The sequence below is a fragment of the Eutrigla gurnardus genome (assembly GCF_963514095.1).
Source record: "Eutrigla gurnardus genome assembly, chromosome: 1".
NCBI classification, from domain to species: Eukaryota; Metazoa; Chordata; class Actinopteri; order Perciformes; family Triglidae; genus Eutrigla; species Eutrigla gurnardus.
The window spans coordinates 15,618,304-15,642,216 of NC_139915.1; the positions used below are offsets into that span (position 1 = coordinate 15,618,304).

Consider the following 23,913-nt stretch of genomic DNA (forward strand, 5'->3'; position numbering starts at 1 on the left):
AGTTTTTTGTCAGACAATTTAGGCAGTCAGCCGGCTGTTTATTTATGCCAGATATCAGACTACCCAGTACCTTCCATTTAGCATGTGTGTCTTTCGTCTTAGGGTTTAAGTAGGTTGAATTGTTACATGTGATGCACACACATGTTTTGGTGCATTTGGCGTTTATTTGGACAGAATCTAGCACACTGTTTCACCCACAGATGTGTACAGACCAGAGGCCAGTTCAAATGAATGCGTGATGGCATAACTGTAGGACTGAGTTTGAAGCTGCTCCCCAGTATTTCTCCTCTGTGGGGCAGGCTGAGGGGGTAACAGCAGTGCTGATCTGAATCCACATGATGCCCTGCTTATGACTGAGAGGCCTAATGAGTGCACTTGCTCATATGTTTTTCAAAGAGCAGATATCAATTTCAAAATAAAACAAAAATGAACACGTAATGCATTATGTGTGATGACCTTCAACCAGTCAGGCACTTGGAGATTGTCTGGCAGTCACATCACATTCTTGTCATGTCAGCCTGTGGTTTATAATCAAGTAACTAAACAACGAGGGGCAATGAAGACAAGTCAATTCAGGCTAAGTACAGTACACAAACACACACAGCCTTGACACGATAGTCAACCAGGCCTGCAGAGAAAGGTAGACTAAGGTCATAAAGAAAGCTGCTGAGTCGAGACACATTTAGCTACAGTCGATTTGTGATCTCTATGCCTCTTTTATCCAGAGCGATTATCTTAACACTTTGGGAAGTGGATCCATCAGAATAAATTCCTCTGAGCCACTGACACAATCAGTAATCGACTGGAAAATAAAAGATGTTTAAAGAGGTACTGCTATGTAACTACCTAAATTCTATAAAGTTATGAGACTTGCAAAGACAGACTAAAAAATAATGGTCCAACTTGATGCACCAGAGGTTATCGTGACCTTCACTCCCTGTGAGCTCTAAAACACCTTTAACATAATACAACCCAAAGTCGTGCTCTTTTTAGACCTAGTAAATGTTTACATCTTGTTGTATACATTTGTTATTACTAAATCTAAACCACACTTCAGAGTGCTTCCATCCAAAATAAATATATATATATATATCATACAACTGTACACATCGTGGTGAGTTAAAAATGTTGTAATAGCAAGGAGGAAGACACTTTTTGTTCTTTAACAGGCTGCACCACTGATGTATTTTAAAACAAATTTTCCCATTGAAGCCTTAAAGGTGCTCAATACGAAATTCAGAGCATAGCAATTGCCTGCCACAGCTCTCAACATGGTGACGGCTGAGTCGGTGGCTGGAAGCTAACAGTGCAAACAATGGCAACAGTGCTAACAAAGCTGACAGAGTTTCCCTGAGGGGGAACCGGAGGGTGGGCACTACACTTTTGCTGTGACTTTGTCGCTCAGGGTGCCGGTGGGACCCACTTAGATGCACACACACGTCCTAAAAAGTATGTGTGACCAGCCCGGCTATTTAGCCCAAGAACAGAGAAGCTCTGATTACACCACACACAGAGGGAGTGTGACTTTGTTCTCTGCTCAGTTAGACTTTCCTCCTCTATGTGTTGACATAGCAAACAGTTGTGTGGCGCTGTTTTAACACTCTGAATATCATATAGAGAAGCTTTTCACATACATATTGTCATTTAAAGGTCAAAGATTTTCATTTAAATTAATGTCTGTTACATCACTATAACTGAATGCTCTGTTAACTTCCTGCTAATGCAAACCAAACAAACCTACAACCGCATCTTCAAAGTAACAAAATACACGTTGAGTTTTATCACACAGCTATCACAGGAAATGCAATGTGTTTGTCAGTGAGCTTGACATTGACCACTAGAGTTGATGAAAAATGCCTCTCCAAAACAAGACAGCAGTCATTGTTGGCCTTGTTTCATAGCGGATCAGTTTGAAACATTGCAGGGAGTAATGGCACAAGAAGGAACAGCCACAGGGAGCTGTTTGATGAAGAGCTGCAGGTGAGAGGCTGCACACCAGCTTCTTTCACTGGCGCTGTTCACTGACTCATGATGCGTGCAGAATAAAATAACATAATTGTTGCAAAGATAGAAAAAGGCCAACTGTTTCCCATTCACTCCATCATAAATGCCAATAGTTTGTTTTGCTGCCCCCAGTATTCTGGAACCTACTGTATATTATTAAAGCACATTTGCTGTTTCAACCAGTAGCTATAGGGTGCCGCCAAATCAAGCATTGCAGAAATCTTAAAGATTTCCAGTTTGACATCATGAGAGAGTGGATTCTGCTGCCTGTTTCATGACATCACAGTGTGCAAGCCTTACGTGACAAAAGGTTACTTTGGAACTTAAAACTCGATCCCATGCAGGATGTTTGTTCACATCCTGCATGTAAAGAGTTTTGCTATGTATTTATTTATTCATACACACAGTTAACATAACGGTCCTAGGAACCGGTGTGTTGTTTTAAACAAGTCCCTGGTGTCACTTTCACTCCAGTTACTGCTTGGTTTTTACTTTCTGTTATGCCAGCCTGAACTTTTTTTTCCCTGTTGTTCACTACATCAAGTGAATGGTAATTGGCTGCCACATTTTCCTGCTGACAGCCCGTCATCCTCATGCACACGTGAGCAAACCTTTTCTTGTGCCATAAAATTCTTGTCAGGGAATTTGACAGCTTCAGAACAAATATCGGCACAGGGTTGCTTTTGCTTCAACAATTTTCCCACATTCTTTAGTCAGTCGGGCAGGTTGTTTTAAAGCACATTTTTGTGGCTTTGAACAAAATAATGCCAAGGTCAAAAGCTGAACAATGGCTTCAGATGAAGAGTGAGCTGGTTAAAATACATGTGTCTGCTGGAGTGTTTATGTGGAGCATTCAAGTGTGAATGTGCTGCTACGTGTGGTGTGTGCCGGTTTGTGTGCGTCTACCTGCATTCGTGCACCCTCCACAAGTCCACGCAGGTGAAGGGGGGGCTACACTGGTTCCTCTTGCAGGAGTCAGATGAGCACCCAAGGGAGAGGCCTTGTATGCTAACCTGGGAGACCCCATCTCGCGGCTGGTTGTCCAGTGGCATGTAGCGACCATTGAGGCGTATGTCCCTCATGCAGCCTGTAGGCAGAAAAATGGAAGAGTTCAGTGGAACAAGACATACACCGTTGTCACACCCAGCTACACAGACACAACATGGAATTACATAGACTTCATCATGTACCTGTTTTGTACTTTTTTTCCCTTTGTTTTGTTTTTCAAAGGTTACCTATTGGGTCGATAGAATATGCTTAAACTCCAGTCTGAGGGCCCTAGTTTCGCGGCGCTGTGCAGGGTGGCGGAGCCGGCGTAATGCAAGTTTTGCCCCGCGCAGCCACCGCAGATTTGGTGAGGAGATTGCAGATTGTGCGTGTAGAAGAACCTACCTTGGCCAACAAATTCAAGCTGCCACTTCAAATTAAAAACGTGAAAGACCCACTCGTTCCTCGTTCATGGCAGACTCCATGAAGAAGACCAAATGCTTTGGCTCAACAACAAAAAATAATGCAACAGTTTTGCATCAATAGTTTTAAGTTATGACAACTTCTAATGAAATTAAGTTCAACCAACACACTACATTGAGTTTGGGACATTTTTAACTACCAACTATATAATAATTGGTTGAATAAACATGTTTTTTTAAGTTAATTATACATAAACATACATAAAATGGAGTTGTTCCAACTAGTTTTTCCACATTATTTAAAATGATTTTTAAGTGTTAGGGACTGTTCGTTATTCAAATAATACCAGAGGGAGTTTGACTCAGCAGTTGGAAGTTACCGATTTCCGATTACAATGAAACACTAGTACGCTAAACTAAAGGGTACGGTGGCCAAATTTCACTGCTAAATATGACTAGGGATAGCTACATGCAGTAGTACAACATATTTCATCAACTTACAAGTGTAGCCTAACCTCTGTGCATTAGTCCAGTATTGGTCATATCACATTTCAGAATATAATAATTTGTTCAGCCGACAGGTTCTCTAACATTTTAACTGTCCAGGCATGTTAAGTTGGCAGTGGGGAGAATGGGGACTTGAAATCCTGAACAATTCCAATTCAGCCAATTCAATTAAGTTACTGCAACTTGAATTTAGTTTGAAATCGATTTACGCAAAATGACTCACAATATTAAGTTGATGTAATTAACAACATTATCATATCAACACAACTCATCAAAATCATGTTTGTAACTTAAAAGTTGTATCTAAATCAATACATCAGATGTTTCAATTTGCAGCCATGTATTTAATGAATTGGTAGTAACAGATCCCCTGAATAATTTTTTTCCCAGTGTATAGATAATCTAACAAATACACAATGAGTCTTAGTATCAGGTACAGTACAGTTTCAGGGTATCGTTTAAAAATGTCCGATTCCAATATTTGAATTTGCTACTGATACAGAGTTATAAATAAAGAAATGCTTTATCAAGTTTGATGTGTTTGTTGACCTGCATTTAAATATGTAAGTATCGGTTGCATTTCATTTGTAGTAACCGGAGCTGGGAATCTTTATTCTATAAGTGTTTCAATACCTGGTAGGAGCGAAGTCATTCGGGGCCTGATCGTACCGTTTCCCGATTCCCAGCCCTACTTTCAGGTGATTGTATGATAATTAAAAGATAAGTAATTTCATAAAGCTGGAAATATTATATTTTATTTCTGTCAAAAGTCCCCCCTAAATCCTACACACTAGTCCTTTAACATCTCATTAGCCCTCAGCCACTATTTCAAAAACGACGTTCACTAAAGCAAAGGCAAACACACACAGACAAGGGTGTGCTCAGGCACACACACACATTCACGTACAATTACCCTGCCACCATCTATCACGTCTCTTGAAGGGAAATGCTTTTAAAGTCCATTTAATAAACACATGCATTGTCTTTTACTGCCTGAGGCACAGTTGTCTCTCTCTCTCTCTCTCTCTCTCTCTCTCTCTCTCTCTCTCTCTCTCTCTCTCTCTCTGTTCCAACTAAGAGTTTTAATAAAATAGATCATCGTTTTGGGAAATACGCTTACCGGTATTCACTTTCTTGCTTCATACTACTCATACCAAAACAATTAATATGAAGCCACCAAAGCAAGATGGTAAGTTTATTTTTGCTTAGCATATAGACTAGGAACAGGGAACTCCTAACCTTAATGAAGTACTTATTTTACCCATACCACACTGTTTCATGAACTTTGACAAATGTGCCTGAACCAAAGTCCAGTCTCAGACCACTTTTTCGAAGTCTTGCACTTGTCTTGGTCTCGTTCTGTGTTGGACTTGGAATTGTCTTGGATCTCAGGCTGCGCTATCGAGCACTAGTCAAGTTTCTAGCTGTTGATTTGGGATCACCTGTACAGAATGTTACTTGCATGTTGATGCGTTCAACTGCGGCATACACCAGACGTGCTGTACATAACACAGATCTGCTGTTCAGATGAGTCAGCTGTCACTCTGTTTGTAACGGTTGGTAGAGACGTCTGTTTACAGTGTAGTTATATCACTGAAAAACCTGAGAATTGGACATTCTGGGCTTCATGATCAAAGAAAGCCAATCACATCTGCACTTCTGTCCTTGGTCTCTCTCTCTTCAATGTTATCGTGCATGATAGAGTCTGCATCACAAGGCATGGGATATTTTTTCAGACCGATGGCCGACCCTCGTTAAATGGATCTGCATTTATATAGCGATTTTCTAATCTTTTCGACTTCTCACGGTGATTTACACTACATTCAGTCTGATCACCCATTCACACACATCCATGCATTGATGGCAGAGGAGCCGCTGCACATCAGGCTCTAACTCATTCTTTATATACATTCGCAATTTAGGGTTCAGTATCTTGCCCAAGGACACTTCGGCATGAGGAAGTGGAGGAGCTGGGATTCGAACCACCGATCTTCTGATATGAGGATGACATGCTCCACACAGCTGCCCTTAAATGATCATATACAGTTAACCGACAGGATTAGTGCCTTGAATGCAGGGGTGCTGTGGTTGAATCCCAACAAGCCGTTCAGCTGCAACAATATCTGATGCACCAACAGGTTGAATCCATCATTTACTGCCAGCTGCAGTGTATGCACAAACCAGGCAACTTCCCCAGTTCACACATCCAGGCAGCTTTGACTCAGAGGTTGAGCGGATTATCCACTAATTGGAAGATAGGCAGTTTGATTTTTGGCTCCTCAAGTCCACATGTCGAAGTATCATTGGGCCAGATACTGAACCCCATATTGCTCCCAAAGGCTGTGTATGTGCATGATTAGGGTTTTTGATTATTTCTGATTATTTTGATTAGGGTTGGTGGGCAGGTGGCACCTATAGCCATAGCTGTGAATGTAGCAGTGTAGTGTGTGTACATATTCTGTGTCTATGAATAAATGATACAACTTCTCAAGATAAAAGCTATGTTCGGGCATCTTGCCAGCCACCTGCTGATTAGAGTGAACAGGTTTTAACGTTGGCCCCCAAATAGGCAATGATTCAGACTCAAATGAACGTGTGCTGACCATTAAGTGTCTTGCTCATCTGTTTTTTTTTTAATTGAATTTAAAATATTTATTTTAACCCTGATAGCATTAAAGGTTGAGGAGGGCATTTGGAAAAAACACAGAAACGTTTACTTTGAATGCATCACCGAACCAAAAAAGTCCCGCCCCCTTCGGTTAGACCTCTGTTCAAAGCCGCTCCCCCAGAACGCCAAACGAGTGCTCGAGATTGGCAGTGTGCGTAATCAGAAAGCTAATGCAGGATTAGACTGTAATGATCCTCAAATCTAAATGCTAGCAGAGTCTGTATCATGTTAAAAGATGAATATTGTTTACAGATAGAATATTTCTGTCCATCTTTACTTCTCAATCATTATATTATTATATTAGCATATAACTATTGTGTATTATTGGTGCGTTCCATTAACCTCGGAAGTCGGAAGCCGGAGCTGGGAATGACGTCACGCCCGAGTTATCAGCGTTTCAGTTACAAAGTCGGAAAAAGTAGCCAACGGCCAAAAACGGAAGAGGAAACAAGATGGCTACATCTACAAAAGTTATTCTCGCGCTTGCCTTGTCCGAATATAAACACCTTCTGGACAAATATGCGGTCCTTCTGCAACCTGCAAACACGGTGGATTAAGAGAAAACACAAAGTCTTTCTACGTATTTCATTGTTTACAAAAAGTATCGATCGCCCTTTGATCGGTCATCAGTAACGTTACTGTTTACAACCGGGGCAGCCATCTTTAAATGTCAAGTCGGGCTTGTGTGGATCGTCGGACTTTCCGAGTCGGAAATCTGACCTAGGGGCTCGTTCCACTTGAAATTTCCGACTCGGAGCTCGGATATCCCGATTTCAGAGTACAACTGTAACGCACCATAAGGTCTTGACCTGGTCTTGATTGCCTTTGGATTTGGTCTTAAAAACAGCCCTGCCTAAACCGAAGCAAACCTTAAACGTATTATTGTTACATCATTATATCGTCAGATCAGAACATGCATTGTCTTACATTGTAGAAATGGACACAACAGAAAGCAATATATAGCTATGGTCAAATGTATTTCTGATATAAAATAGTTTCAAGAGTCATAAATAAATGCCCAAAAAGATTCTCAACAACTGTATTCATGGGATGGCTGTTGCTCGGGGGAGCGAGTGGGTCGTTCTTCAATCGAAAGCTACATTATGTCAAAGTGTTCTTGAGAGAGACAATGAACCTCAAGTTGCTACCTGGGTGCCTTACAGCAGTGTTTCCCAAACTTCTTTTCAGGAGACACAAGACAAAAGGCCTTATCTATACATCGTGAGAAGAGTGAATTTATAAGTAAATGAACATTCCTGACCATTTCCGCATCACCTTATATAACGTTGAGCAGGTAAACCAGCCATGACTGTTTTAAAGCATCGCACTACTCTTAAATGCTTCAGATGGGTTAGCCTATTATTATTACATTATGTATTTTGCATCTGCTACTGATGCTTTTGTCATTTGCATATATATTTTGTCATATCCCCTTTTGGTGATGTAACCCTGTAAATTTCCCCATTGTGGGACTAATAAAGGATCATCATATCTCTTATCTTATGGGTTAGATCCAAAGGTCAAATTTCATTAAAATAAAAGTTGTTTTCAGTTGAGAATATCTTACATACTTACTATATCTACAGTACATGCACACTTACAACTCCTATCATATCAACACATACTGTATATCTATTGCATAGCAGTACACAATTTAAACTCAGTTCACACACACACACACACACACACACACACACACACACACACACACACACACACACACAGAGAGAGAGAGAGAGAGAGAGAGAGAAGCCCCGTACTCCCTAGCTTCTCCATTCAAACAGCAGTCCATCATCTCAGGTAACAATGAAGATGCATTTGGGTGAATTAGACATGAAACTGTCATATCAATCATTCAATAACACATAAAATATCACAGTTCTCCCAGGAAAAGAATGCGTATGAATAGATAAAAGGACTTATTTCTGGTCGCACTTTTCAGGAGGAACACTGGTTAAAGCGTCTCCCCGGCCTTGAACGACACACCACCCTTTTCACATCAAATACATCACATTATCTCTTTCTCCTCCAAACACACGTCATATTCAATGCAGCCAGGATGATGTTTGGTTGGTGTAGAGCAAAAAATATTCTTCTTATTTTACCACTGTATGTTCCGTCAGTTCTCCACTGAACATTCAGGAAGATGTATTCTGTTATGTGTCATAACCTTTTCATTGTCTACAGTGTTTACTTCTTAACAATGCAGCCTAACATTCGTCTCCCTTTTGAAAAATAAATCTAACAATACTGTTCTGTACAAAATGTTTTGGAAAAAATGGGCCTTGGCAAGAATGAGAGGAGGATGAGCACAAACAAGGCTTATTGGACTGGTTTGGATCACCATCCTTGCCACTAGGGAAAAAAGAGCATCTAAATTAGCTATCAATTTGGTGTTACTTCTCTTTTTGTGTGATAACCTTTTCTTATCAAATATTGTATTGAGAAAAATCCATTGCCATGTCTTGAAGAAAGAAAGACCCCAGCATTTAGGATGACATTTAGCTGAGCAGCTGGAAGCCAACCTGGGTCAAACTCTTCCTATTAAGAACCAGGTGCTGCATAGAAGTTCATTTCCAAAATGTATCATTAGTGTCTTGAACCAGTGGGGTTTACATCTTGGCTTTCCTGTGGATACACATTCAGTCATGTAGACTAGCTGTGACTCCAGATAGGTGTTAGAATACCTAGAAATCAGGCTTCAGTTCTGCAGCTATAAGGACCACTTGCCTTTCATCTTTGTTACCTTCTTTTCCTTTTTCCCGTGCTTGTACAAGGTGTGATTGGATAATAATGAATGCCTCTCTTTCTTTCATTTTCCTAACTTTCTCATTAAGCACTGCTGGAACACTTCACAAAAGAATTGGACAGCTTTTGTAGCTGCTAAACCTGCAAAAAAAGAAATGGTGTGATTCTCAAAGCACGCAAAAGGGGCAATGCACTGTATAGCCAAACAAACGCAATAGCGGTCCAGTTCAAGACTGCTGTTACTGGCCACACACAGATACAGTTTTGAGGAATGCCTCAAATATATGCATTTTATGGATAATTGCAATCAGATGCAAAACTGTATGGGCTTGTTTGTGCTGAAATGTCATTAATGCAATATATTTTGTATGATCTTGTGGCAGGGAAGTGTTGCATGTGATGCAAAATGAATGGTTAAAAAAAAAGTCAAAATCAATTCTTTGTGAATTGGACCTCAGCATAGATTCAATGCTAACAACTGTGAATATCCTCATTAGAGAGAAGAATGAATAGTTAAATCCTCACTACCAAAGCTGATTCAATAACAATAAAATCTTTATTTTATTTTACAAAAATAAGAATAGTGTAAACATAATTATGTCACTAAATGTTTTCATAAATTATTGATCAAAATGTCAGAAGGTATTTGCCACTGATGGAGATCTTAGAAAGCATCTTAGAAAGTGGACACATAGAAAGCAGAAAGGAGAGCAGAAGGAAACAGCATGCAGCTGTCCACATCTGGTCAATCAGACTCGGGTCCCTGAAAATCCAGATTGAACAGGTTTTGTGCTATAGGATATAGCAATAACAAAAAAAAATCAAACTTATTGTGCATTTAACAAGTTCTCCTTCAGCTCCTAGCTGCTACAGCTGCTCCCCTGCACACAGCTCTCAAGTGTGAATGCAGAGTGAAGTGAACTAAGCTGACGAAGGAGGTGCTACAAGGTGCTTGGGATTCAGCCTACAGTATGTCCAATTTACAAAAACCTAATTTGCTTGTCTTCACGCCTGATGTCTGCAAGGTCTTTTCATATTTCCAACGAAAGTGACCAATGAAAACGTTGCAAAAAAGAAAAGGTAAAAGTACTGAATATTCAGTGGGATGCCCCGAAGCCTAACTTGTTATGTGCTGTATGTGCTCTTATCACCTACCCTGGAAGCTCTTGTTGATTCCAGAGGGAAAGGTGTTTCCCAGCATCACCACAGTGGGGTCAATGATGATTTCTCGGCTTCGGCCTTGCGATCCCGTGACCTCACGCTGACCTCCGCCACCGTCTAGTCGTAGGATCATCTCATTGTCATGCCGATCGAAGAAGATCTCATGCCATTCACCGTTGTCGAGGCGATAGGTGGGTAGGGTTAGGTTGTGGTCCCCATCCCCGAGGTTATAGAATATGCAGAGAAGGCCCTGGAAGATCTTCAATGGGAAAAGAGGACATTTAGCATCAGGTTTAAAAGTTCAGCTTCAATCTGGCTTCTCCCATACATATAAAGCATGCTATCTCAAGACTGTATCATCCATCATGAAGGGAGACTTTCTTTCTTTTTGTTTTGCACATTTGAACCTTTGTTTATAAAGTGCAGCAACAACTAAAAAGCCCATAACTTAACATAAGACTGAGCAAAACAAAGCATTTCCTTTTTTTTATTCATTCTAAGCTCCATTGCAGCTGTCAGTTGAATGGTCCTAATGTCCCTTTTTTGCCATCTTGATATGGCAATGAGCTTCGGTGAGGGCTACTTGGAGCATAATTTCTCAAAGATGACCACATCACAAGGTTATATTTCTGTGTCATCAGCAAGGGAAACAACACTCAACTTCAGAACAATTATTTATCATAAAAGGCTATCTACACACTGCAACATCCTAGTCACATTACTGCAGTGAATGCAGGATTGGCAGTTGACCAAATGAAACCTAATGTAAGCCTAGCCAACTCTGGCAAAGCTGAGCTACTGGCAATGGTGTGTGCCATTAAGGGCACAGCCTCGCACAGCGACACAAGAACAAAGTGATCAGAAACCTTGGTGCTTGAGCTCTACATGTGTGCACGGTCATCAATTATTATAGCAGAATTGGGCAGAGGAGCTTGAATAATATACATCATGGAGCATGCCACAATTTACAGATCAAAAGCATCACTAATGATCTGCAATGTTTGCAAAGTACACAAACTGACTGCAGTAATCACAGAATTAAACAAAGAACTAGAAACCTGTTTCTTCCAAACTATAATTGCCATCTGTCTCTGTTTGAGCAGCAAAAACACACACTGTGCTAAATGTATTTTGATGCTTTGAGTGGCACTAATGACATTCAGCTTCTTTGCTTTTAGGACAGCGGCAGACGTCTCAGTGGCACAGTTCTCAGCAAATCAAATCACAGCTATGTACACGCCAAGATGCGACAGAGGATAAAAGGGGAAATATGTTGAACTGACTGGAGTCCAAGTCTCAGGTTTAAAAGCCCATTGGGATCAGGAGAAAGAACATATTTTACTGGGTTGGTAAAACGGGATCAATTGTCCAATTTGACCAGTTGGCCAGTTAGCCAGATCAACTCCCTGAAGGTTAGCTAACACAGGGAAAAGGTACAAGCCTCATATATAAAGTAAACTGACATTTCCATTGTAACCGCAAGTAAATCTCCATCTTACATAGCAAATATTGTTTTTGTCAACAAATCAATAATCGTATATACGGTTCCGGCTGCTCTGCCACCTCCATTCCAAAGTAGTATCCGCACGATTTACCATAATATAATCACAAAGCACTTGGGGAACAGCTAGTTGTCATTGGTGCTGTTGCCATTGCCCTAAGATGAATTATTTAAATGAGGCACTGCTCTGGTAAAGCTGACATTTCAACTTGCAATTTGTTGACTTGTGCAAACATGCCCTGCTGTTGGTGCCGTCAAGAAAACACACACACACAGAGACAGACACACACACACACACACACACACACACACACACACACACACACACACACACACACACTCTGCTCTGGAAGGGCATCTCGTTGAGGAAAAGTGTCTCATGAGAAAGTGATGTGAGGAATCAGAGAAAGAGAGAGAGAATTTATGGATGAGAAGTGAGAATGAGGGAGAAAAAACACACGTTCACACAAAAAGCTGTTTCCCTCCACCCTCGAAGCTCCAAATGAACGGTTCCGTTTTGGCTTTGACTGTGATGCTAATAACCACATGTCAATCCCAGAATAATATTAATTTAAACAAGTCCAGGAGACTGTTTTTGTCTTGGTGTGTGTGTGTGTGTGTGTGATAGAGAGAGAGAGAGGGAGAGAGACGGGTGGGGGGGTCGGTCGTCCTCATTTCAATTTCAAACCGGCACTTCCAAGTGTCCTACTGAGCATCATTTTCTCTCCCCTCCATCTTTCTCTGCTACATTAACATAGGACTGAGAGAGAGAGAGAGAGAGAGAGAGAGAGAGAGAGAGAGAGAGAGAGAGAGAGAGAGAAGAGAGAGATGGAGAAAGGAGAAGCTGGTGGCGACCATTAATGCTCCCAATCCTTCTTGACATAATAAAGTCCAGTTTTCTGGGCTGGAGAACCACAGCTCATTTCAAGGGTCTGTGATGAAGTATTAATTATATTTGAAATCCGCCAGGGCAGTGCTTTTTAACCAGGCACACTCATAGCCACCTGATTTTACCCCCAATTAAAGCTGAACAGAGCAGAGCAATTTGACTCCTGCTTTGCTCCCTGGGTGCCGTGTGAGCCAATAGGTTCAAGGCTGTGCGTCTTTGTAGGAGAGTTATACAGCGTGTGTGCGCGAATATGTGTGACTATGTTTCAGTAAACAGTCCCACTTCTGGGACGCTTCCACTCCCCCAGATGCTTTCCATGACAGACTGCTCTCCATGCTGCAGCCTCACAGACACGTGCAGATGATGTGTTAATCTGCCCTCTTCTCATGATTGAATAACTGTGTGCAAATATGGACTATGTGCATGTATGCATTTTCCTTCACCTTCAATTATACTTGAGAAATGAAACCAGACTCTGTGCTATTTACTAGCAATACATAAAATAACATTCATACAAGTGTTACTACCACCTCTAGAGATCTGACCTGAGGTCTCCTGCTTAAGAGACAAGATATTGATTTAAAAAAAAAAAAAAAATACCATGCACTGGTGAGCAAATGACATTGGCAGATGAGTGTAATTTATGTAAATACTCAGTATAAACACCTGGAGCTCCAGTTTTGTGTCGATCTGAAGCATTACCATGTGTTTGTTAAAGCAATGTTTCCCATAATTTACCAATACTTTTTGGTATCCTATTTCCTGGAATGAGCGATGCATTTTGGTGGAAATGCAGGGAAAATGAAGACAATGTTATTCACATAAAATCAATATAAACCCAAGTACATTATTATCAATTGTCTTTACTACAGGAAAGTTTTTTTAATTATATGCTTACCAGTACACAACTTTCCATGGTTTTGGATGTTCAATTGACCTGGGTAGTTTTGCTGACTATAGTGACTAGTCTGGTTTAGTGAGTTCTAGCCCAGCATGATTTTAATGACTTATTTTAATCAATGCATTTTAAGTCATCAACACTAGCAGTAGCTTGTTTCAGGGTTTCTACCGTGGCTTTGAAGAAACAAACTACCTTTTATTTTTACTACATTTTACTATGAGATGATTATGAAATTACAATGAGCTGTGTGCATGGATCCAAGCGTACAGAACATTCAGCAGGCAGAAAATATCCTCACAAGGGAGTGTTTCTGCTCTGTGAGTGCACAGCACGTTTGTTACATATTGTTACCTCAGATTCTATCAGTATTGCCATTGCCCTCTGAGAGCAGTCGTGATCCAACCTGTGTGCACGCGCAGTAAAAGTCATGGTGGAGAAGCAGTACGTATGACGGATATCAGCCTCAAACTGTGCCATTTGAGAGAAGAAGGCCAACAAATTTGTGAATATTAGAATATTCACTGTTGATTATTACTGAAGCTCCTGAGCTGAAAAAATGGTATTTGGACAGTTCTAGCATTATGTATAGCTTTGCATGAAGTTCTCATGTGCGGATTGAAAACTAATTGCATATCCACTGTGCTCTTAGACCTTTGTGTTTGCAGTGGACACTGTCGACCACATTGGGCCTCATTCACCAAGCATTCTTAGGAAGAAATTTGTTCGTAAACCCCACTTACACACTTTTCACAAAGATTCTGGCATTCACTAATGTTTTCTTATGTGGGATTTGTTCTCAGGTAAGAAGAACACTTAAAAGCACACTTACGCACATTTGAGTGCCGACAAAATAATTTGTTCTTAATATTATACAGTTGTATAATACTGTAGGATTGAAATTACAATAATATTTGCATCACTTTTAATCTTGTTCAGTTATTATTTTCATTAAATTACTATTAAAGCATTTCGACCTTTTAAAATAAAGTACTCCACTCCACTAACACATTCATTATACAACTGCTGAAAATGTTTTTATTCTTGTATTTATACACATACTATATCTTGTTTAGTGTTATTTTATATCCACTACTGATGCTACAGAATAAAATGGCTCCTTTGCTGTTCTCATTTCCTTCACTTCAGAGCGACTGACATTTTCTTACGTTTGGAGTCCACTTGTTTCCATCTTTAGATTTTTACATTCTTTAATTCTGTCTCAACTTTTCCTCTGTGTGCCAGTTCTGTATGTGCACCTGGCCCTGCAATGTCATGCCCCTTACATTTGCGAGGCGTTAACATATTATTATGCTAATTGGGAAGAACTCTAGCTTTCAATTTATGAAGACATTGAAATCATCAAGTTCGAGTTTTTCTGAGGTTTTCTTTAAGTCTCAGGCGGCAACATTGTTTTTTTGATCATATTCACTGAAGCTGACACTATGCTCCGATAACATAAATCATCCGGTTTTAGACGAAAGAAAAAACGCACCTCTACGTGCACGTAGAGCCTGTTGTTTGTCGCCCGGATCATCCTGTCAACTCAGCACGCAGGGCTGTGTTTGTGCACACAAATAGCCCCTCCCCCCTCAGGCTTGTTCCACTATCACAGGGCGGAGGGAAGTAGCAACAAGCTTCCAATTCCTCAGTTAAAAACCGAAACGAGGAGGTCCAAAACAACCAAGGAAAAGAAAACACTGGTGGAAAATGAGGAAAAAAAGAAAGATTGCGACGGTGCCCGTGATAAAACCAGAGTCAACATCGGACCAGCGTTTCAAAGGTGGCGTGATCTAAGGGATTTCAAAGGGCACGAAGTCGAGGGGAAGCAGTGTTGCCAGGTGTACGATAATTATCGTATTTGTACGATAATTTTGCCCTCTGTACGATGTACGATCAATAATCCCAAAAAAGACCAGAAATACGATAATTTCACCATTCCGTGAATGTGTGGTTGTAATTGGTTGTAATCAGCCTGTCGCAACTGTCTGTCGGAGTTTTTTTGTGAATCTGAAGGCATCTGTTTCACGATTGGCTGGAAATTCCACGAGTGACGTGTATGCGTTTGCCTCAGAAAAACGACCATGATTGGCTGAATTAGTCCGCTGCGCCCGCCCCATGAGTGAGGGAAAACATTTTTTAAATTAAGAAGAAGCAGAGCCAGTCTGGAAGAAGAAGCACTGAAAATGAGTGAACATGTTAGACGCTATTCAACACTAGAGTGACTACAGCGCATCAATAGACTTGTTATTTTGGTTATGACGGGTGTACGATAATTTCCCTCAAAATACGATAATTTTATGTCTCTGGTACGATAATCCTACATTTCTCACCTGGCAACACTGAGGGGAAGGAGCTCGGTGGTCGTGGGGGAGGAGCGTGAGAGTTGTAAACATTCAAAATCCGAGTGCCCTCGATCCGCCGGATTTGCTGACTGGGACTTAAAGAAAACATTTAAGAAAACCTGTTGGCATTAATGCTTTTCATTATGGTGTGTACATTTTAATTGGCTGGTAATTAATCACTGAAAATGGATCCGCAATATTAGTCACTGTCACTGTAAGATAATGACACCGACAGAAAACCAAGGGCTGAAAAGCATGCATTGGTGTCTTTAAACAATGTATTAATGATTCTCAAAACATTTTTCCCATAATGCTTTCTCCTTTGCATGTGCCACTGAACTTTTTTTGTGTATATTATATTTTGTGTATTCAGAATTGTGTAGTACATTGTGAACTTCATCTGAGAAAAGTAATATATAAATAAAGCCAATACTAGATATATATAGATCAGTTCATAAAATGATAAATGAAAACATACAGTGTATACCAACAGTAGACTGACTTCAAGCACCTTCTCTACTGGAGGCAATAATGATGATCTAATAATCTGTTCAATTGTTAAATAATAATCTACTCTGTATAGTGTTTGATAATAATCTTCATACTCGACTTTTTAATCATATTCTCCAGTATTTACTACAGGATCTTGAGGAGTTGAATTTGACCAAATTTGTCATGGCACACGTCAAAACCTGATTTGTTCAACTGCATTGCTCCAGAAGCACTGAGAGGCAAGTGAGAAAGAAAGGTGCTCATCCATTTTCAAAGTTTGATTCATTGTTACTGTTTATGATTTAGAAACAATTGGAAAAAACGTTTTTTGGCCGGTGCTTTCACGGATTAAAAAAAGGAGCTAAGAAAAACAATCCTGGCAAAACAATTTTCTCCCACCTGTTCTTAATGATAAATACAGCAGAAAAAAAACAATTTAGATCAGACTCAGAAAATGATTAACCTGATTTTTTCCACAATTGCCTCGCAGCCAGCATAACGGCTTCACAACAAAGGTAACTGGAAAACTGTGAAAGCAACTCTTAGATGAGATACAGGAAGAACGAAAGCGAGATGAGGGAGTAGGATTGAGAAAAGAAGCAATGATGGAGAAAAACACAGGACAAAAATAGTGGAGCTTTACTGAGCTGAGAAGCAATAATGATATCTCAGACTTGTCAAAACTGGTCACCGACACCATTAAACTGCACCTCACTCTACGTCACAGGACCTCCCCTTTCTTACTCTTACATTTTCATCTTGAAGAAATCCTCCAGCAATACAGCCAGTCTGTATTCAGTGCATTCCAGGAAATGTATGCACTCATTGATGTGAGGAGTAATGCATATATTTATTTATTTTAGCTCACCTTCCTGCAACCTTGCTGCCCACCCTTAAATATCAGTTAAAAGAGTCCCTTCATTTCTGACTTTGAAATGGTCCTCGTAAAGATATTCAGAGAGTTTCACTCTGAAATTATATAGCCATGGGTACAAAGAATATGAACGATATTTCATTATTTATTTTAAGACCAGCTTTAAACCCTGGCTGAGCGTGAACACTAGGATTGGGGTTGAATAATAAAATAAGTACCGGTGGTTTTTATATTATTCACCTAATTGCTAATGCTGCTCTGGGCTCCCACATCTTTCAGGGAGGAAGCACATTGTGGGAAGTTGACATAAACGTTTTAATGGCTGGAATAACAGCATGACAGTGTTACCGGGGTGAGCGTGACATTAAATGAAATGAAAGCAGACAGCAACATTGGAGTTTCGAGGCTCCTGTGATAAGTTGATGATCAGTAAGGTATTGGTGTATTTTTTCAGTCACAAAAGAACAGACTCACACAGCCACAAACCTAACAGACATCACAATACATACAGCACATTCAGACTGGCTAAGGGGCCAACAGATGGCTGAGGAGCCATAGAGATCAGGGTTCTTATGGCGGCGGGGGAAGCACTGATCTACCTCCCGTAAGGTAACGGCTGGAACAGGAAGGGAGCTGGATGAGGGGGATCTGAAATGCTTTTATGTTCTCTTCTTACACTTCACGTTTTGGGATAGGGATTTTAATGTTGAAGTGGGGTGCCAATGATTTGTTGACAAACCAGGATGCCGTCTTAACTATTGTACCAGGCTCTTCATGGTACGAAGACATGCTTTTTAGAAGTCATGTGTAGAAGAGTGCTAGTGTGTATCTCATATGAATATTATGAAGTAAAAAACTTGCATTTATTTATTGTATCAAATGGAAAATCGATGCGAGACAAGCCTGACAAAACATCAGTGAAGGCTGTGACTTCAGAATGCTCCTGCAGCAGTAGCTTTACATTGGACGACACCACAAATAGTGAGCAAAATTTACCATTCTTATTGTTGTTGCTAAGAAGTGTTTTAATGATGCTCTAATTTTAACCAAAAACACTGGTAAGTGTTCGGTTGAGTTGAGAGCTCATGCCTTGTTTACCAAACGGTGGGGTGAATCCACACTAAATGTTAGCAATCGTACAAGTGAGGTATGCCAAAAAAAATATTCTTATTTATCAAAGGAGAAATCCGGTCATTTTTGACCCCATTTTCGGTGTCCCCAGGGTCATCCCGACTTATTAGAAGCAAAAAAACAGACAAAAATTGACATTGCCTAGCCCGACATCTGTACCTGCCTGACTCCAGACTCGCTCCAATGCTAATGCTATGTTGTAACATAGTCATACATATGGACATAACAGCTTCATGAATTTATTACGGACATGACGACTGCACTGCTCGATCATTTCTTTATGGACACAAAATCAAAACTACGAGGAAAACGTTTTTTGTTTCTCCGGTGACTGGGAGGGACGAGCGCGCGCTCGGCTATCTACTGCTAAGGAGGTGAGTAACTCCGTGCAAAAACACACATGTATGTCGTTTTGCCACACATTTTTTGAGCTGAACAAGCACTGTCGTGTCTCGTATGGACCCGATACGTAGGCAGGTACAGATCTCGGCCTAGGCAACGTCAATTTTTGTTAGGTTTTTTGCTTCTAATAAGTCGGGATGACCCTGGGGACAACGAAAATGGGGTCAAAAATGACCGGATTTCTCCTTTAAACTGTATATACGGCTGCCAGTATACAATTTCATTTTGTAAATCTACTTGGAGTTGTCTGCACGTGGATCAGCCTCATGTCACGCCCTCTACATGCCCACTTTCAACTGAACTTGGCCTGGATTATGATCAGGACTCATAATGAGGATATGGAATGTAACACTTTACACAATCTATATGTGCAGGTGAGGTGACAGCTTAGCCATGTTCACTGCAGTGAGATTACACACAATAACTATATGAACACAATGTATGAGAAGATATTAGTGAAAATCATTGATGCTGTGTTCTGGTATTTGGACATCACTATGTAATGTATGTGATTTCAACAACTGATGACGATCGTAGTATCTTTTCGGGAAACCTGCATCATTTGAGCGTTTCAATAGCTGTGATGCTCCACAACGGATTATGAGTGTCAGTAGCACACTGTTTGGCCCTCTCCTCTGTCTTCTGGGGCCAACAAATGTGATGGTGAGACACTGATAATGAAATATCGAGTGGCATTTGATTTGAGATTCGAGTTGGCTTCTATCTATTGTGTTTAAGAGGTGCTTATGGAATATGGCTCACTAGCATGGGATAATAACACTGCTGGTTTGAATGTTTATGATAAATAGGATAAATATAAGTAACATGATATAACATGCAATTACATTTTTTAGAGGCATCACATTTAATTAACACTGTTTTGTGCACACGGTATGAAGCAGTTAATGATTAGCGGTTCAAAATGACTGTAAAGGGCTTGGAATATGTTGATTTGCATCATTTTTAATAGTCATGAAGCATTTTCAGTGAGCCCTCAAAACCTTAATATTTAATGTCACTTCATTGCATTCAACATTTGAGCAGTTTTAGTTTAAGTTGTGGAACTTTTAATTATACTCGATTATTTTGTTTCTCAGTGTGAACACACTACACAGTAAACATTGTAAATTCTGACACTAAAATTGAGCCAGTCATCTTTTACGTAGAATAATATCAAAGAGGCTCTGCTCATCTGACACCAAACGCCAGCTTTCATCCTGAACAGTGTGATCTACCATCATGTATGCACCGTCTTCTATGACTCAAAGCAAACTAAACAACAAACTAACATTTGTAGCATAGAGGATTCCTCCCAATACCAAAATATATACAATCTTGAGGAGTATAACAGCAGGATGTAGGAACTCACACACAATGCTGCAATCAGTAATCCAAGGCTGGGAAAGCAGCTTAGAACAAAGCAATGCAATATCTTTAACTAACCATGATGTTGGGATGCAAGTCACACACAAACAGCAGAAACAAAGAGCTCCTCACATTGTGAGTTTGCAGCCAGCCAAGAGTAACGCATACTAATTCCTTCCTCTGATTAAAAGCAAACACAACTATTAAATGCATAATCCTAAAAGGAAATATGGCTATCTATATTTTAATGAACATTGCAGGGTTTCCAATGCTTCACTAGGGGGGAGGCTATTTCATAGGATTATACACGTCCATGCTGTCTGCACTGGGTAATAAATGCTCTGTTTATGGTGGATAAGTGATGTGAACACCATGTGGCTGTGCTGGGAGAGCAATGTGAAATTTCAGAGGAAATGTAGGGATGGGTGGATAGGAAGGGGAGATGGACGGATGACAGGCGGGGATCAGAGGAGAGGTTGTACTGTAACAGCAGCTGTGATATGGATGATCATCATCATTTCAGACAGCGGTTTGATCGATACCTGCGGTTGCAGCGTGGGGTGATGGAAAAGGACTGGGAGGTATTGCATGATCAGAGAGAGTCAGAGGTGGAAAATGAAAGAAAAGGGTGGCCTCGCAAATAACTAGAGGAAAATCAGAGTGGGAGAAATGAAATCTTCAAGACAAATAACCAAATAATACAGTTAAATTATTGATTTATTTTAATGCTTTCAATGTCAATCTAAATCATTTTCACTGCAAACACACTATAGGTAAACTGTCTCCCGTGGATGATTATGATAATAATGGAGATAATAATGGAAGGTAGTTAGCCCTGCTTGTTTACTGACTATGGGAGAACTGAAAATCAGTTGAGCAAAAAGCAAAGAAATATAGGCTTTGTCATGAAGTTGTAAGATCATTTCAGTGATGGACAGGACTGTATTTCCACTAAATGTTTGAACAATTATTTTAAAGGGTTATTGGCATCTTGGGTACCTAATGCAACATAATGGTGTAAACCATGTCAGCTTTGACAGGAACATTTTGGGGAAAATATCTGCAGCTATAATTTGTTGTTGGGTTCAATTGGTTTTGAAAAAATACATTTAACATACATACATCTGGTTTACAACAACCTGGCTGATTTAGAGCTTACATGACAGCAGTAGAAACCCTGCATATTGGAAGTGCAGTTTATGATGGAAGGAAATGACTGCTGTTACTTTGGAGGATGGAAGGAAGAGGAGACACATTCAAAATGTGTGCAACAGGCGAGATGTTTCACACAAAAAAAAGATACCCAAACCATGTCATTTCACACAGTCTTCTATCACACACACACACACACACACACACACACACACACACACACACACACACACACACACACAGGGAGCAGACTCACCTCTAGTCGTAGGTATTCACTCTGCTCCTTCGAGATCAGATGTAGGATGGCGCTGCTGTGTTTGCGGGTTCGAACCAGGACCTGAACCCATGTCCTCCTGGCAGACAAGGGGGACGTCAGCTGGTAATGCACGTGACTGTGCCCATCAAAGGAATACTCTGGGACCTCTGGTGTTGGCACACACACACACACACACACACGCATGGGTCATGTCAAATAGTGCTATTATTGAGAATAAACTGAATAACTAAATAAACCCATGGCAGGACAGAATCAGCGAAAAGCACAAGATGGAATATCTATGCGTGGTTAAGCTTGGGTTATTCTTCGTTCTGAGGCTCATGTTCCCAGAAGTGGAAATATGCATGCCAGGCAGACCAAGAACACCTAAAATCTCCTACAAGTTGAATTTCCATTCATCTCTCGGTTCCACATCTCTCCCTCTTTGTCTCTCTTCCATGCAACTTTGACAAAGTTGAGCGGCTCATGAAATTCTGCTTGAAGGCAATGTGATCATATGTTTTTTTCCCCCTCGGCATACAATATGGCTCTGATCAGCCCTGTTTTCTCGAAACTGCTGTTTTTCAAGGCAACAGAGCTGCTTGTTGTGCGATTTGTGGATATAAAATCATATTAACACCATCAATTGTACACTGAAAATCTAACCTGTCAAGATTATACAGCACAGAAGAGCTTAACGGGAGTAGAAATGGGAGTGTTTATCAAATATGTGGTTGACTTTTTGAGGGAACTGCGTCATAAGGAAAAACACTGAGCTGTTTGCTTACTGCTGCTTAGATTTGCCTTTGTTTCCTGATGATACCTTGCATTAACAGAATGCAGATATGGGAATTCAAAGAGCATCACATCTATTGAAAATATAGCAGTGGGATTACGTGATGTTAAACATGGACTGTAGAAAACCATTGGATGGGTATCACTGAAGAAATTGTAATATGAAAGCATATTTTTGCTGTAATTGTTACAACGGAAGACAACGTTAGATAACTTTTTAAAGCAGCAGAAGTCTTCCTCATAATATTATAAATCACTGTGCAGTGTTGTGATGACCGACAGACTTTCAAACTCATCGATTTATTAGTCTAACTGAATCATATTTCATCTCCTCACCAGTACATGAAATAACACACCGACCAGCAAGCAAACAAGCTCCCTTGCATTTTTTTTTTCACGTAGGGCTGTTTTTGATCTGAATACCAACTAAGTGTAGTGGAACATAACTTTGTGTACCTTCAAGGATTTAAGGTGTGTCACAATATGGGTTTTGTTAGTTTGCTTTCCCTTCTTATTTTGTAGTTTGTGTCTCCTGTGTTGATTTCCTGTTTTGTACTTCCTGGTTCTTGTGGTTTCTTGACTCCCCCACCCTCCTGTGTTGATTACCTACCTGCCCCAATGTGTCCCCCCTGTGCCTTGCTAGCTTCCTGACTCCTGGTGTGTACACATATAGGCTGGCAGGTTGTAAATGTAGGTTCAACAATATCCAAATACGTACATGACATTTTAAATCCTTTTATATATGTGGATTTCTATTACATTAATTTAAAATTACAAATATATTTCAGATGCACACACAAATATTTCTGAGTACATGTACATTGTGTGTATATACATAATAATTATTTTGTGTGCATTGAAAAAAATTTTCCTGTCATTTTAATCACAAAATGCATTTTGTGAACCTTTCTGTGTATTGATATTGAGACCTATGTCACTCCTTATGTGTCATTGTTTCTGCCAGCATGATATGACACCGTTATGAGGAGACATCTTCCAGAAACGTACAATGCCAACATTTTTTTCTGTTTTACTGGACTCCATCAAGGGTTATTATGGTACATTTGTATTTAACCATTATTTAAGTCCTTACGGATACATTATTATTTCAAGCAGTGGCTTGGCAGAAGGTAGACTCTTGAGGGAAGGGGTAGGGGCTAAAAAAAAAAGTTAAAAAGACAGCAGCACACCCACTACTTGCATGTGACAACATGTAATGACATAAATGACTGGTTGCTTGGGGAAGATTGGTGGGTCAGGACACAGCTGCATGATCAAGGAGGGTTTCGGGGATGAACCACTGAATATTATGAGGT

At 40.2% G+C, this 23,913-nt stretch overlaps 1 protein-coding gene across 1 annotated transcript in view; it reads right to left on the minus strand.

The window, feature by feature from the left end:
- LOC311012116 (neural-cadherin) overlaps nucleotides 1–23,913 on the minus strand; it is a gene marked incomplete at its 5' end in the record, with an annotated part of 428,889 nt that overhangs the window by 42,830 nt on the left and 362,146 nt on the right. The window contains 3 exons of the mRNA XM_084007453.1: nucleotides 2,911–3,091; nucleotides 10,492–10,756; nucleotides 21,803–21,969. Of these exons, the coding sequence (XP_083863579.1) occupies nucleotides 2,911–3,091; nucleotides 10,492–10,756; nucleotides 21,803–21,969 (613 nt within the window). The remainder of the gene's footprint in view (nucleotides 1–2,910; nucleotides 3,092–10,491; nucleotides 10,757–21,802; nucleotides 21,970–23,913) is intronic.